The 14,630-nt window shown below is 42.3% G+C and overlaps 1 protein-coding gene across 4 annotated transcripts in view; it reads right to left on the reverse strand.

Annotated features, from left to right (window-relative positions):
• Window positions 1–388: 388 nt before the first annotated feature.
• The window catches only part of ADCY6 (adenylate cyclase 6), a 28,362-nt gene continuing 14,120 nt past the window's right edge, over window positions 389–14,630 (reverse strand). For all 4 annotated transcript variants that reach the window (XM_072654527.1, XM_072654529.1, XM_072654528.1 and 1 more), the window contains exons 12-22: window positions 10,455–10,552; window positions 9,798–9,885; window positions 9,529–9,645; window positions 9,096–9,254; window positions 8,702–8,880; window positions 8,199–8,234; window positions 7,983–8,112; window positions 7,315–7,578; window positions 5,345–5,549; window positions 4,718–4,842; window positions 389–4,483 (exon numbers count right to left, since the gene is read on the reverse strand). In XM_072654527.1, the coding sequence (XP_072510628.1) occupies window positions 4,349–4,483; window positions 4,718–4,842; window positions 5,345–5,549; window positions 7,315–7,578; window positions 7,983–8,112; window positions 8,199–8,234; window positions 8,702–8,880; window positions 9,096–9,254; window positions 9,529–9,645; window positions 9,798–9,885; window positions 10,455–10,552 (1,536 nt within the window). In that variant the 3' untranslated portion in view covers window positions 389–4,348. The remainder of the gene's footprint in view (window positions 4,484–4,717; window positions 4,843–5,344; window positions 5,550–7,314; window positions 7,579–7,982; window positions 8,113–8,198; window positions 8,235–8,701; window positions 8,881–9,095; window positions 9,255–9,528; window positions 9,646–9,797; window positions 9,886–10,454; window positions 10,553–14,630) is intronic.

Raw genomic sequence — 14,630 nt, forward strand, 5'->3', positions numbered from 1 at the left:
TGTGTTTGAGTGTGTTGTAGAGAGGAAAAAAAATCTATGGCCAAGACGCATCCAGACAGCAGTTATAAGAAATCTGAGGCAAGAGCCTAGACCCAGGGAATTAGTGGAGAGCAAATGAGGGGGACCACATGCTCAGGGAATGAAAGAACATGTATTTATGATGGGAGGAGGGGGGAAGAACATATCTGTGAGCACTTGGTGCTGAGGCATCTGGAGGTGCCTAGAACTACTCCTTGGAGGATACTATAGCCCAATATGGGGCATATTAGAAAGTAGGAGAAACTTCTTCAGATTTATTCTTGGGTCAGACTACTGATAATCCCAGCCCTTACCCAACAAAGTGCTCCCACCCCAACTCTAGTGCCCAGAGCAGCTACAGACTCAGCAGTTTTACAAAGTTTAATTTTATTGATATTTAAATATATTAAATATTTCATTGAAATACATGTTATATTATCCTCCCCACCCCTGCTCCCCACAGTGGTTAAATTATAAAACCAAATCCCAAGGTCCCCTACCTACCCCTCAAATCCCTCTTTGAAATAGAAGGCTGGAAGAGGGCGATCAAATAATGGGAAAAGGGAACCACTGGCACTAAAGGGTTATAAGGAGCAGACAGGGTCCCTCAATCCCTGGGCAGTAAGTAGGGACAGCTGGGTACCCTCAGGGCTCCCCTATTCTGCCCAGATTTCCAGGTAGGGAGCATCTGACCGTACATACTCTCTTGTCCCACCCAGCCCTACATATTTTCCGATTATAGGAACCCCTTTCTGTCATTTTTTGATTGCATCCATGATTTCATAGAAATAGGGAACTTTCAATGAGGGAATCCCCTCTCCCAACGTAGTCAGTACCTGTTCTGCAGCTTAAAACCACAAGAGAGATACTGGAGATACTGAGAGGGTGTGAAGTCACCTGCCCAGGGTCATAAAAGGGTATCATATGGGACTTGATTCCCAGCCTTCCTGACTCACAGGCCAGCTCTCCATTCACTACACCCCACTTCCTCTTTTCTCATGGGAGAGTTGTAATTTCCTATTTGGACCTGCCAAGTAGGCAAAATTTGGGTGGGTGGGTGAGTACCTGGTGCCCAAGCCTCAGTACTGACACCTAAATCTGCCCATAGTAGGTAGCTGAAAAGGAGGCAGAAGTAGCTCTAAAATGGGCCCAAGGATAAAGTAGCCTGGAAAAAAACAGGTTGAGAACATTCTCTTGCTTCCCTGTTCTTGGCTACCCAAGGGACCTTGACCTTTTACTCTGCAGCTACCATGCAAAGTGATCTCTAAGAGTGGCATATCTCAAGCTGGTATATATGAGTTGAAGCTTCAGATAGAGAAACCAAGGCACCAACTAGCTTAGGCCAGAGGGAAGCAGGAGGAAAAACACATTAATCGTGGCTTCTAACCCATTCTTCCTTTGGCAGTCCTAGACCCTGCCATTTGGCAGGGAATGAAGGGGACCAGGCAAACGTGGAACCCAATCTAAAAGGTGGAAAAGGCAGAATTTAGAGTAACCTTCAAGGTTCCCAGTACTAGTGTTTGGGTCTCTATTCCTCTCTACTTTTGAAGGCATAAGGTTTCCAAGGACCAAAGTAGGGGCATCCTAAAATTCCTGAGCCTCTGCCCATCATACCCAAAAGAAGATTCATTGGGAAAAGGAACTTAGGGAGACAGTCCCTCTTCTCCGGGGTGGGAAGATAGTAATGGGGCACATGTAGCCTCCATACAAATGGCACTTTGGGATTTGGCACAAATTACAGAGCCCTAGCCAACAGCTTCTACCAGGACTGAGTTTGCTGCTGCTGCTGCCTGACCACTTCTCCCCACCCCCCTAGGATGGGGGAACTGCCCTACTGTTAAGAAACCAGACACATACTGGAGAAAGAACATAGAGTAGACTGCTGAAGACCAGGGGCCCAAACACACACATGCACACATGCACACACACACAAAACCTCTAGCCCTAGCAATGTGCACACTTAGGGTTGGGAGTGCAGGGGCCAGTACCCACTGCCATACCCTAAACCTTTTAAATTTGTCCCTATCTTTATTACCTCTTAGGCTAAAAACCTAAGGAGGTAGAGAAAACTCTTTGCCTCCACTTGGTGGTCAGCTAGGAAGAACTGTGCAAGAGGGAATGAGATATCCTGACAATCCCTCCCTTTCCTCACCAATGAGGCCCTACATGAGCAGAGAAGGCACAGGTAAAAACCTGTCCCCTGAACCACTCTCTTTGGCACTTAGGGATGATTTACATAGTTGCTCACCTCTGTGACATCATCCATCCCTTCAAAATCTAGCTTGGGCCCCCATTTCACAACACCATATCCAAATTTACTGCCACTCCCCAAGAGGTACAGGGGAAATGACTGAATTCAGGCAAGAATAAGAGGCCATGTCAGCTCCTATAAGAGCTGTCTAGAAGGGGAGGGAAAAATAAACCATCTCCTGAAAGATGGAAAAAGTAGGGCTTTCAGTGAGAGCTTTCCCTTTTTCTGCTCTCTCCTCTTCCCTTGCCCCCACCTGCAAGTGCCCAAAGAAGAGATGTGGCTGAAGTCAGCATGGGACCTCATTACGGGGACAGGCATGGATGGATTTGGCATGAAGAAGGCAAGCAGAGAACATACACTCGTCTTATCCATCTTGGTCTTTAAACAAGATGCTCTCAGGACAAGCAAAAAATAGGAGAGCAGGATGAGCTCACTATGCCAACAATTCCTGACACATTATTTAAAGCAATGGTTTTTGAGCACTTAGGAAGGGAAGCTGTAGTCCCTATAAGATAACAGAGGTTAATCAACAAATTATGCCAGATTAACCATGTTTCATTTTCTGACAGGGTTACCAGCCCTGTCAAAGTAATGCTATAGACTCAGTATGGCTGGATTTCAGCAAGGCGTCTGGAAAAAATCTCACTTGAGATTGGGATATTATGGAGAGATGCAGGCTAGATGATAGTACAGTTGGATGTAATTGGAACTAGTTGAATAAAAATATAGACACCCTCCAAACGAAACCCCCCCATAATTAATAGATAAGCATCAACCTGAAGGCTGGAAGCTTTTATCTTTGGTCCTGTCTTGTTTAACGTTTTTACCAAAGCCTTGGGTGAAAGTGTAGAGAGAACGTTTATCAAAGTTGTGGATGACACCGTGTTTGCAGGGATACCCAACTTATTGGATAACAGAGCCAGGATCCAAAAGGATCTCGACAGGCTCAGGCAAAAAACAATGTCTTGAAAATAGTAGGAGGAAATTTAATATAGATAAATGTAAAGACCTACACTTCGGTTTTTTAAAAAAGTCAAGTACTAGCTGGGGGAGGTGGGACTAGACAATAGCTTATGTGAAAAAGGTCTCAGAGTTTTAACGGATTGCAAAGTCATTATGTCAGCAGAGCAGGATACTCTGAAGGCATCCAATCTTAGGCTGTAGTAACACCTGAATAGGGTCCAGACCAAGGGAGGCTCTACTTGGCTGTACTCTACTCTGATTAGACCACGCCTAGAGGACTGTGTTCAGGTCTGGGCACCCCATTTTAGAAAGGACATAAATAAGCGCATCCAAAGCAAGGCTACCAGGGTTTCGAGAGGGCAGGAAACCTTGCCATAGGAAGTTCAGTTAAAGGTCACTAGGGATGTTTAACCTGGAAAAGAGAACTGACTTAGAAGGAACACAACTATCAAATATTTGAGAGGTCGTCACAAGAAAAAGGAATTACACTTCTTTTGCTTGTCTCCAGAGAGCAGAACTACAAGCAACGTGTGGAACAAATTCTGGCTCTAAGGAAAAAAACTTCCTAACTATTAGAGCTCTCCAAAAGTGGAATGGGCAAATCTTGGGAGGTAGTGAGTTTCCCATTACTTAAAGACTTCCTAGAAAGGAAGAATGACCACTTGTCAAAGATGTTTTTTAGAGGGGATTCTTTTTTAGGTATAGGTTGGATTAGATGACCTGTAAGGTCCCTTCCAATTTTGAGTCCTATAACCAGGAAAGACATAGGGTGTGGGGATGACTTAACAGCCATACCAACTCTCAAGAGGTGGGGAAGGCTCTGTGTTTCTGAGACCTTCTCCTTCTCTTCCCCCTACCACTCAAGGCTGTAGAAGAAGGGAAAAGGGAGCAAACAGTTCTAGTCCCAGATAAGAAAATAAAGTCACTTGCAAAACTCTCTTTTTGCTCCCTCATTCCCCAGCTCAAGGGCGGAACAGGCACAATCCAGGCACAGCCTGAGCACCAACATGCTGGCTTTTTCCCTTTTGTGGTTTGTAAAGTCTGGAGCCCTAGGGCATCTGTTCCATGGCTCCACCCAGTGGGAACACAGCCCATTTAATGCCCAGCTTCATCCTGTCAGCTGAGACTTGTGCTGGGGCCACCATTGAGGAAGTAGGTGGTCATCTCCCCCTTACCCTTCACCTTGACCACCCCTCGACACTCCAGCTGGTAGCCCTTGGCAGCTAGAACCTGGTACAGGTCAGTAGTCACCTGGTGGGGGGAAGAAAGCCCACTCAGCCTATATTCCCCAAGCTAAATCTACAGGTTACCAAGGCTTCCGTGGTTCTGCTGACCTCCCCTCCCCACTCCCCCACATCTTCCAGCCTCTAGCTCCCAGCTTCCCTCACCAACCACATCCCTCCCCTCACCTGGTTGTAATCACAGATATTCAGAAGTCCCCTCTATCCTACTCCCTCCCTGCCTTTCTGCATTTACTTCTCTTACCTGGATTCGGTCAGGGATTCCTGTGCTGTCCATACGACTTGACACATTCACTGTATTCCCCCAGATATCATACTGTGGCTTTCGTGCCCCAATGACACCTGCCACTACTGGGCCGATGTTAAGCCCTAGTTGAGCAAGATAATAGGAGTGTGGGTCTGGGCTAAATCTGGGGCCCAGGGACTGGAAAACCCTTACTCCCCAGGGCTATATGGACTCTAAGTAAGCTAAAGAGCTGAAAAGTAACTGGGGCATAGACCTAAAAGGAACAGTTGTGCTAAGGCAGGCAGTCTAGTATTTGAATCCTGGCCCAGGGGTTCCCAGCTCCAAAGGGTAGTTTACAGTGCTGGGTATTTTACAGTAACCAGCCTGGCACTCCATATAAGGGCTCTACAATCCATCAAGACTGCTCAGTGAGGAAGAAACTCTTAAGTGACCTGATGGATTAGGCTGAAGACTTGAGGAAGTAGGTTGACTGTCCCTATGTCCATAAAAAATTTGGGCCCCAAGATGAATGCCTCATGATAGAAGGTCTCCTCAACTCACTGATGGCCCCCAAACTGCTCCCAGATCTTTGGATGACTCACTGATTTGTCTATTTTTGTTTCCCCCACCCCATGTTGTTCTTACCAATTTTCATCTGGAAGTTATTGAAGGAGTGTTCATTGATGTGCTTCATCTGCTCCATGAGCCTCATGGCATAGTCAGCAAGTGCAGTGATATGGGAACGCCCCACCCGATCATATGTGGCTGCATTCAGTCCTGAGGCTGCCATATAGGTACTGCCAATTGTTTTAATCTTTTCCAGCTGCCTGAACTGTTCTTCACTGATGATCTAGAAGGAACAGGCTGGCATCACTGTCAATTCTTCCCTAGGCATAAAGGCACAATGGGCCTTGGGGACAAAGGGAAAACACCCAGGGAAAGCATCCCTACCATGTTCAGTTAAACTCTAGCATTTGTCACTGACTTTACTCACCTTCCTTTCCTATTCAATTCCTATCCCTCTGATGACAGTTCCTACCAATCTCACTCCTCCCTCTACAGTAGTAAAGCTCTTTAGGGTGGGCTGCTTTTTTATACTGGACTTGTCATGTTAGTGCCTAACAGTGTACCTAACACACATTAGGTGCTTGCTGACAGTTACCACAGTTATGCAGACTTGGAAATTTAACTTTACTTTTAGCTTAGTTAAGGGTGAGAACTAATTCATATGGACCAATGTCTGGTTATGGAACAGAGTGTCAATCTAGTTATTTACAGTGGGAAACCTTTCCAACAACCAGAACACTTGGTGTCTGGTATCCAGGGAATACCTTTCCCAGCATCAAACAGTTATGGAGCCTATTGGAAGGCTGCCTGGAGAACATGAAGCTACAGAGGAGAGCAGTGCTTAAAGAACAATTCTCATTAAGCAGCGGCAGCCTGGTGCCTCACTCTTCTCCACTCCAAAGCTATAAGCACCCCTCAGAGTGCAGCACTCCTGGAACAGCACTCTTTACTGGACAACACTGAAGATGGTGAGAAATTACATCTGGCCATGGCTCCTTCTTCTAGAGCCCCAGTGACAAGCATTCTCCTCTTTACCTTTGTCCTTTGGCTTTCTCCATAAACTTTTATACCATGGTGGGCATTTTTTTTAACCAGATCTCTGACTCCATTAGTGTGTGTACTTTTGGATGAATAAACTCCCTCTGTCAGTGTGGAGTGCAACTTCAAGGCTTAAAGGGTAATCTCAGGCATCAGTCACATAACCAGATGGTATGACTTGCTTGTGGTTGCAAAGACAGGAGGCATGTGAATGAGGCAAGACCTAAATCTATGTTTTCCTGACTTCAAAGTCAACTTTCCATTCACCACATCCAGCTGCCTCTCTAATGTATCATTTCTAAGTCTACAGATTATTTTACATAGACATTTTAGGATATGCTTTGATAACAACATAGAGAGATGTAGTTTTCCCAACCTAACTTTAAGGTGTATTATTCTTGTGAAGGTCAACTGTGAATGCCATTCATGGCATGGTAACTCTCAATAGAGAGGATCAGTGTTGTTATGCCTTAAGTGTTTTATCTTCTACCTGATCTTTTGCCTAGATCATTTCCTGCCCACAACTTGGGGAATCCTTCTGTCCATAGACTATACCCTGTATTTACCTCACTCTCCAATAATTTTCCATTTCTATCTCCATCCCTCAAGTTTTCTTCACTATGATCCTCACCTTCCTCTATTCCATTGAACCTCTTCCCCATTTATCCCTATACGTGACCAAGACTTCCTCAGGATTCCTCACCAATTGTCTCCTTGCTCCCCTAGTGCCCAACTCCTATCCTCAGTGACTCTTACAAGTCTAATAATTACACCATTTCTCTCCCATGCCAAACTTGGTACCTATGTCATCTCCCTCTTTGTGCCCCTAACAATTTCTCCCTCTATCCCAGCATTTCTTCTTTCCTGGTCCTCACTTTTCTGCTCAGAAACCCCTTAAACGAAGCCTCCCTTTCACAATCCTCCCAGTCCCTGTTCCCAGAGTTCTCCATATTCCTTAATTCCAAGTATCCCAATCCCCCTGATGCTCCTCACACACATTGGTTAAATACCTCATCAAAGTCAGCAATGATCTCATTGAGCAGTCGTAGGCATTCAACACCCTCATTGTTGGCTTCCAACTCTACGTAGAACTCGGAGAAGTTTGCAATGGAGGCAAACATGACAGCCACACACTCACAAGACTGATAGTAAAGTTCATCATTGCGCCGTTCCCGGGCCAGGAAGTGTGCGGCCACATCTTTGGGTAGGATGTTGTGTAGTAACCGTCGATTATAGGCCTGGAGTTTTTCCATATCCTCTTTCTCTCCTGTTGCCTGTGGACACCATACCCATCATCTACTATTCTATTTGTGGGATACTGGCACAAGAAAAGGAATGAGTAAAATTGCTACGACATAGACAGGGAGGCATATGGAACTAGATCAGGCAGGGGAAGTATGATCAGGAGTCTGGGGAACAGAGACACAAGGAAGGGGCTATCTTAGAGGTACAGCAAAATGACAAGTGAGGTGAATACAGAAAATAAGAGGGAAAAAAAGGTATGGTATACAGAAAGGAAAGGTCAGGGGAAAAAATTTTCAACTGTTTTGTGGTAACAGTGCCCAATACCCAAAGAATAGGAGATGAGTATCCATATTAGTTGAGATCTCTGTCCCCATGTTACCTGCCTTATCCCAAAGTGCCTACTTGATTCCCACCCCAGTGCCCATTCTGTCACCTGCAGCTTCCAAAGAAAGTCCAGTCGAGCAGTTGACTCCACTTGTTGGGCATGTAAGTAGAGTGCTAGTGCAAACACTAACAGGATGACAGGGGTCATGTACTTCAGTGCCACCTTCTCACCTGCAGGGCTGGAGATAAGAACAGTGTGATGGACTCACATGCCTGCACTGGGTACCCATGGACTTCCCCTCATCTTCTCAATAGCTCTACTTACCAATCTAGACTATCAGTTCCATTATTGTCAAGTGACCTGAGGTGTGGGAGAAAAGGGGAACAAAGTCAAGGGTAGGGCCTTGATAGACAGATGGAGGTAGGGACCCACCCCAAGGAGTGAGGCTCTTGGAAGAAGAAGAGTTTCACTCATAGGGATTAATATATTTAAAGGAATACTGGGAATTAAATGTCCCAAGTTCTAATCTCAGTTCTACTAAGTAGCTATGCAACCTTGGGGAAATCACTTAACCCCATTATAGTTGAAATAATCAATGTGAAAGCATTTTTTTAAAGGACAAAGCATTATGCAAAGGCAAAGATGATTATTAAAAAGTTTCCAGTCTTAGGTCTCCTTTGAAAGAGCAAGTGTTTATGGTGGGTAAGGGTGAGACAAAAGTCACAGGGCATAGAATCTGAAAGTGGGGGGAGCTGGGGAGGGGATACTTAAAGAGACTGACTTAAGTCAGGGAAGACTCATGGGTACCTAGGTGGGGACACACTCACAGTGCATGAGCACGAAGCAGCAGGTCATAGTTGTCAAAGATGGCAGCTGGGGGCCCCAGCAGAAGCAATGCCAGATATAGCAGCCCCAGGACAAGTGTCAATACCAGCTTCCCAATGCTGCTTATGTGCAGGAAGACAGAGCCAGCCAGGAGACTCAGCAGCAGGCTCCCATTGAAGTACTGGCAGGAGGGAGGGTAACAGCAAAAGCAGCGTTACCCTCCCAATTGTGGCCCATACACACATGAACCAAATTCCCCCAGACGACCCCGGTATCTTTTCTAACTCTTCTCCTCACCCCCTAAATCCCAGTTCTTCTCCTTTTTTCCTGAGACCTGCACCCAATGTGACCTCCCTTCTGCAGCCTCCCATTCCACAATAATTGATGCTTGGGCACCTCAGGAAAGCTGCAGGTGGGTGTAGTACCCTCACAGAGAGGAGCATCTGAGCCAAGTGAGTAGTTGAGTTGCTTCAGGTGACAGGCAGTGATGTCTACAGGAGTCAGGTTCAGCATTTGAGCTGCACAGATGCGTATAGGAGTATGGTTGCAGGTAAACTGGGGGCAATGGGGAAAGACACAGGATTAATGACAAACTGAGGTCATGAAGGGTTTCAGGAAAACCAAGAAAAGAAATGGGTATCCCCCAAGAGAAGAAATCATAAGGGTGGTGCTCTGGCTCTCTTGAATCATGGAGCAAAGAAATAACTCAGATCTCATCTAGAGTAGGTAGAAGTCTATGGGCATTCTGGGGCAGGAGATGCAGGGATCAGGGTGAGGAGGGGAGCAGTGGACAAGAAAAGATGGAAAGTGTAGTTGCTAGGGAAGGTACCATGTTGGCGATGGCAGCGATGAAGACAAGTAAGACAGAAAAGATGCCAACTGCTGTGCTGTGGGCCCGAGAACGGACGATGCTACGGGAGAGGTGCTGCAGGAACTTTGGGAACAGCTAGAAGAGAGGAAGGAAGGTGGTCCGGGTCTAAGGATGTACTTCGGTTAATGTAAGGCTTTCCTTCCCCTCTGCCCTACTTTCCCATCACAGCCCTGGCAATACTTATTCTTATCCTTCCCCCACAGCCCATCCCAAAGCCTCTAACTCACAGTGCCACAGGAATAGACTGCGCAGACAAGGGCTGTGACCAGCAGCAGCAGGAAGATGCTGATGTAGAATCCCAACATCTGGACTGAACTAAAGAAAGAACGCGAAAGTGAGCAGGATCAGAGCAATTCATTCTGTAACAGCCCTATAGAAACAAACAATTTTGAAAGATCTAAGAACCATGATTGATGGAATGACTAACCATGATTCCAGAGGACAGAGGAGGAGACATATTAACCACCATCCTCACAGAGGATCGAATAAATATACAAATGAGGCACACATTTTTGGATATGATAAATACGGGGATTTGTTTTACTTGGCTATGCACATTTATTTTTTTTCCATTGGGAGAAGATGGGAGGGAAAGAAAATAATACATGTTTAATTAAAAATATAAAGTTTTATTTTAAAAAAGGGGAATGAGGGCTATATGATGAGACATGTGGGTTTCAAATGTCCTTCTGGCCATTGCTACTCCCCTTATCCTTCTCAAATAGCCAAAAGTATAATCCCACTCTGTAAAAGGCCTAAGAGCAGAAGGGATGTTTCTGGAAATCATGAAATTAGGAAATGTTCAGTACAGGGATTAGGGAAACACAAATTTGAAGCTAATAAAAGATAAAGGGACAAGACTTGGGGCACAGAGTGTTTCTTACTGTGGGACGGTAAGGAGCTGGATGAAGCAGACGAAACAGAAGACTAGCAGCGTACAGGCCACATAACCCCCGAAGCGGGCATCCACCTTCTGGGAATACTATGGAGATTAAGCAGGAGAGAAAACAGCTCAACATCGACATGGAACACCAGGAAAGGGTCCTGCACCACACCCCCATCTCCCTCTTACCAAACTCTCATCTTATGTCCTTTGACCCCAACAGTTACTTTCTTAAATTAAATAATTTAGTACCCAATTTGTTTGGATTAAAAACAATCCCAATCAAACCTCCATTTAATTATTTAAATAAAATGGCTGGGGCAAATTATTAGTTACTTCCTGTATGTTACGCTCCTTTTGTCAATGTGCCTCTATATTTGTGTATCTGTTCTTCCTTCAGTCTATATATGTTGTTTCTCTAGATGTTTTGTTTCACATTACTTTGAAGGACTTGTGTCCTTTTAGATCATTGCATCTAATGTTGCATGACATTGACATGCCAGTCTATTTAGCCATTCACCGAATGTCATACACGTAGCTTCTTTCCAGTTACTTGAGTTTATAAATAACGTGGGTATATATTTAAACCAAAACGAAAGCATGTTCATTATTGATTACATTTTTAGGGTATATTTTACAAAATGAGATTACTGGGCTCAAAAGATAGGATTATTTTTGTAGCTCTTATTCTATGCTTTCTAATTGCCCACTGCCAGGGGATTGATAATTGCTTTATCAAATTGCTTTAAGGTCTGAAAGGACAAGTACATCTTTATCCACTTTCTCTCCCACAAATTAACCCCTGATATTCTTTTCTATTCGTTTTTCCATACCTTTTTGTTACACGTTTATCTAGCTGTATGTTAAAAATCCAGTAATACTGCCTTAAATCTATAACTAAAGAAAGGAAACAAGTATTTATTAAGTACTTAACTATGTGCCAGGCACTGTGGGACTTAAATTTAACTTGGAGACTTATGATTCGGATCTGCTCTGTATGAACATTGGATTTTTTTTCCTGTTATTAAACCTCTGTTTCTGTCAATACAGTCTTTAGTTATTTTTTATAAAGGTAAATCCAGGTAAGTTAATTTAAAGACACTTAATGCCTTTTGCTGTTAAAAAAGGTTTTTCTCTGTAATTATAATTATCTTGGCCCCCAAGAAGAGAAAATGCAGCTCTCTCCTTCCTTTGTACAAGTTTGGTACTATAGATGTGAAACTTAAATATATTGTCAAAATTGGTTAAAGTGTTGGCTAATTTTGTTGAAATGCTTTTTCTGTCATTATGTCTTTTATTCTTTGTTACAAGGACTCGCTCTCTGAGGAGAAAAGGGCTAAGTATGGACATGAAGGTGATATTACCAAGTTATCAGTAAAACTATTTTAATGGGGTCTTTTTAAAATAAATTTCTTGATCTTTATTGGCAGCATATAAAAACACAAAGGGCTTTTATGCATCTATTTTATATCCTGAATCTTTGCTAAAGTTAAATTCATTTTTTGTTGTTGAGGTACCCATCAAATACTGCTTTGATCTGATTTGTTCATTTCTTATGTCAATCCCTCTAATTTATTTTTTCCTGTAGTTCTGATTGCTAGCCCTATGTCCAATATAATTAATGGAAGTAAGCACCTTTTGTTTTATATTCATTTTTAATGAGAATACTTCTTATGTTCTGACATTGCATATACTGGTCCTAAGTTTCAAGTACATACTTCAAATACAGAAGAAAAATTCTTCCTTTCCTATTCTTTTTGGTGTTTATTTTTTCATTTGAATAGATGCTATTGCTCTGAAACTTTTTTCTCCCATTCATTGGTTATCTTAATAAACTGGATTTTATTACTGATGTGGTATACTGATAATTTTCTTAACACTGAACCATCATTGTTTTCCTGTTATAAATAATGATTTTAAAAATGCGTTTCTGTATTGTTTTTGCTAATATTTTATACATGCATATTCAGTCTCATCTGTGAAATCAGAATAAGATCATAAACCTCAAAGGGTTGTTGTAACAAGTAAATAAGATACATAAAGTGCTTTGAAAATCTTAAAGCAATATATGTGAGAATTAGGTTGGTGATGAATGTTGCACGGATGTCTGCTCCAATGCTTCACCAGAGCAGTCAGGTGATCCTGAATTTCGTTTCTAAGCTGAAGTCTTCCAGGGACAACCAGGGATGAACCATTTATAGGTCTGTTGTCTGAGAACCAACTCTCCCAAGTTTGAAGAGGTTCATCACCCAAAAGCTGGCTCTCAAGAAAAATTTTTTTCAGACAAAGCAACTACCAAAACTGCCTACTAATGCATGGGATAGAATCGAGACACGCAGCTACATGAATTCTTAAGTAATACATACGTGTTAATGATACCGGACTCTGCTAGTGCTGCTTTTACCAATATTTAGCTTATTAAAAGAACTGAATAGCACTCTATCGTCCTCTGTATTTAGGTACAGCTTAAGTTAGTACGGAATTAATTCTTTTGTAGGTCTGGAAAAGTTTGCCTACAAAACCATTTGGGCCAGCTGTTTTGTTTTGTGGAGGAACTCCGTGAAATACCACTGAAGTCAATTTTAATGTCTCACTATCACATACAGAGGATCTTTGGTTATCAAAGGTTATGTCAGAGCCCCAATCTTTGGTATTCTAATAAACATAATCACCACTTAAAATTTACTCAGTTTCTTTATGCTCAAGTTTGTGATAAATTTTTTTGTAAGAATTCAACATACACTTGAAAAAATGATATATTCCCTATTTTTTCTACTTAGTTCTTTTCACGTTTGTTAGAGCTTATTAAACGTCATGATTTCTTTGTCAAACTTTTCACTTTATCATATTCAGATGATAGAATACTAAAATTTCCTATTATTTTTACATGTGAATTTATTTCCTGTCATAATTTTTAACTATTAAAAAATAAATTCCACTTACATATTGTTCAGGCCATATGAATTAAATGTTGCTAAGTAAATATCTATTACTATAACTTTTTCCATTAATTGCAAAACACATCTAAAATCTTAATTGGTTCCTATTTTTAAAAAATGTACAGAGCATGCCTTGAGTTATTAACCAACCGACCATAACAAGCTTAATGTCCCCTCTTATTTTTGTTGAAAGCACCAGTTAGCTAATCTAAAGCTCCTCCTGGCCCTTTCAGTTATAGACATTTGTCAAACTTCTTTCTGATTCAAATAAAATATTCAAATGTATAGGATATCTAATTTTCAGATTCAGTCCCAAGCTTTTCAAGGTGTGTGTGTGCGTGTGTGTGTGCGTATGTGTGTGTGTGCGTGTTTCTATTCACACACAAATGATCCTTATACTTTAAGCAATCAATCATAACTGAAAAAACCTGAGGAGATTCAAGTCGAAAATAGAGTCTTAAATCTTTAATAATTCTTTGTCAATTAGACACTGAATAATTAGCTTCTTGGATACTTATATTTCTTAAGTTTCTTGATTTCTTAAATTACCAATTCTCTCAGTCCCAATTTTCTCCTTTGTAAAATGAGACAGTGGAGCTCAGGGATCAGCCCTAAAATGCTATTTCTCCATTTGTGAAATGATTGTTATTGTTGTTTTGGGGTTTTCTTGGCAAAGATACTGGGTTTGCCATTTCCTTCTCTAGCTCATTTTACAAATGAGAAAACTGAGGCAAACAGGATTAGGTGACTTGCCCTGAGTCACACAGCTGGAAAATGTCTGAGGCTACATTTGAACTCAGGTCTTCCTAACTCTGGATCCAGTGCTCAATGCACTGTGTCACCTAGCTGACCTTTGTGAAATAACACACTCTGGGAAATTTTCCACAAATCTTTTATATTTCTATAGCTTCTGGATTCAAAATTAGACAAATTTGTTCTACTATTTTGATTTCTCGATTTCTCTTCTATATGTTCATGTTTTTTTCTTAACTCTGACACCTTAGACTTCTTTGATTTTATTCAACTCGGCTTATTTTTCCAGTCTCCTTTGGTAGATATTTATCGAGTCATTTCCATTAACCACAGGGGTCCTCCAGCACTGTTGTGGGCCTGCTTCTATTCTCCCTCCATACTATTTCAGTTGGTGATTGCCTCAGCTCCCAGAGGTTCAATTTATCATTGTTATGCAAATGGTTCTTAAATCTTTTTGTCTAGCCCCAGTTTCTCTCTTGACCTTC

This window comes from Notamacropus eugenii, chromosome 3 (assembly GCF_028372415.1).
Source record: "Notamacropus eugenii isolate mMacEug1 chromosome 3, mMacEug1.pri_v2, whole genome shotgun sequence".
Classification (NCBI taxonomy): Eukaryota; Metazoa; Chordata; class Mammalia; order Diprotodontia; family Macropodidae; genus Notamacropus; species Notamacropus eugenii.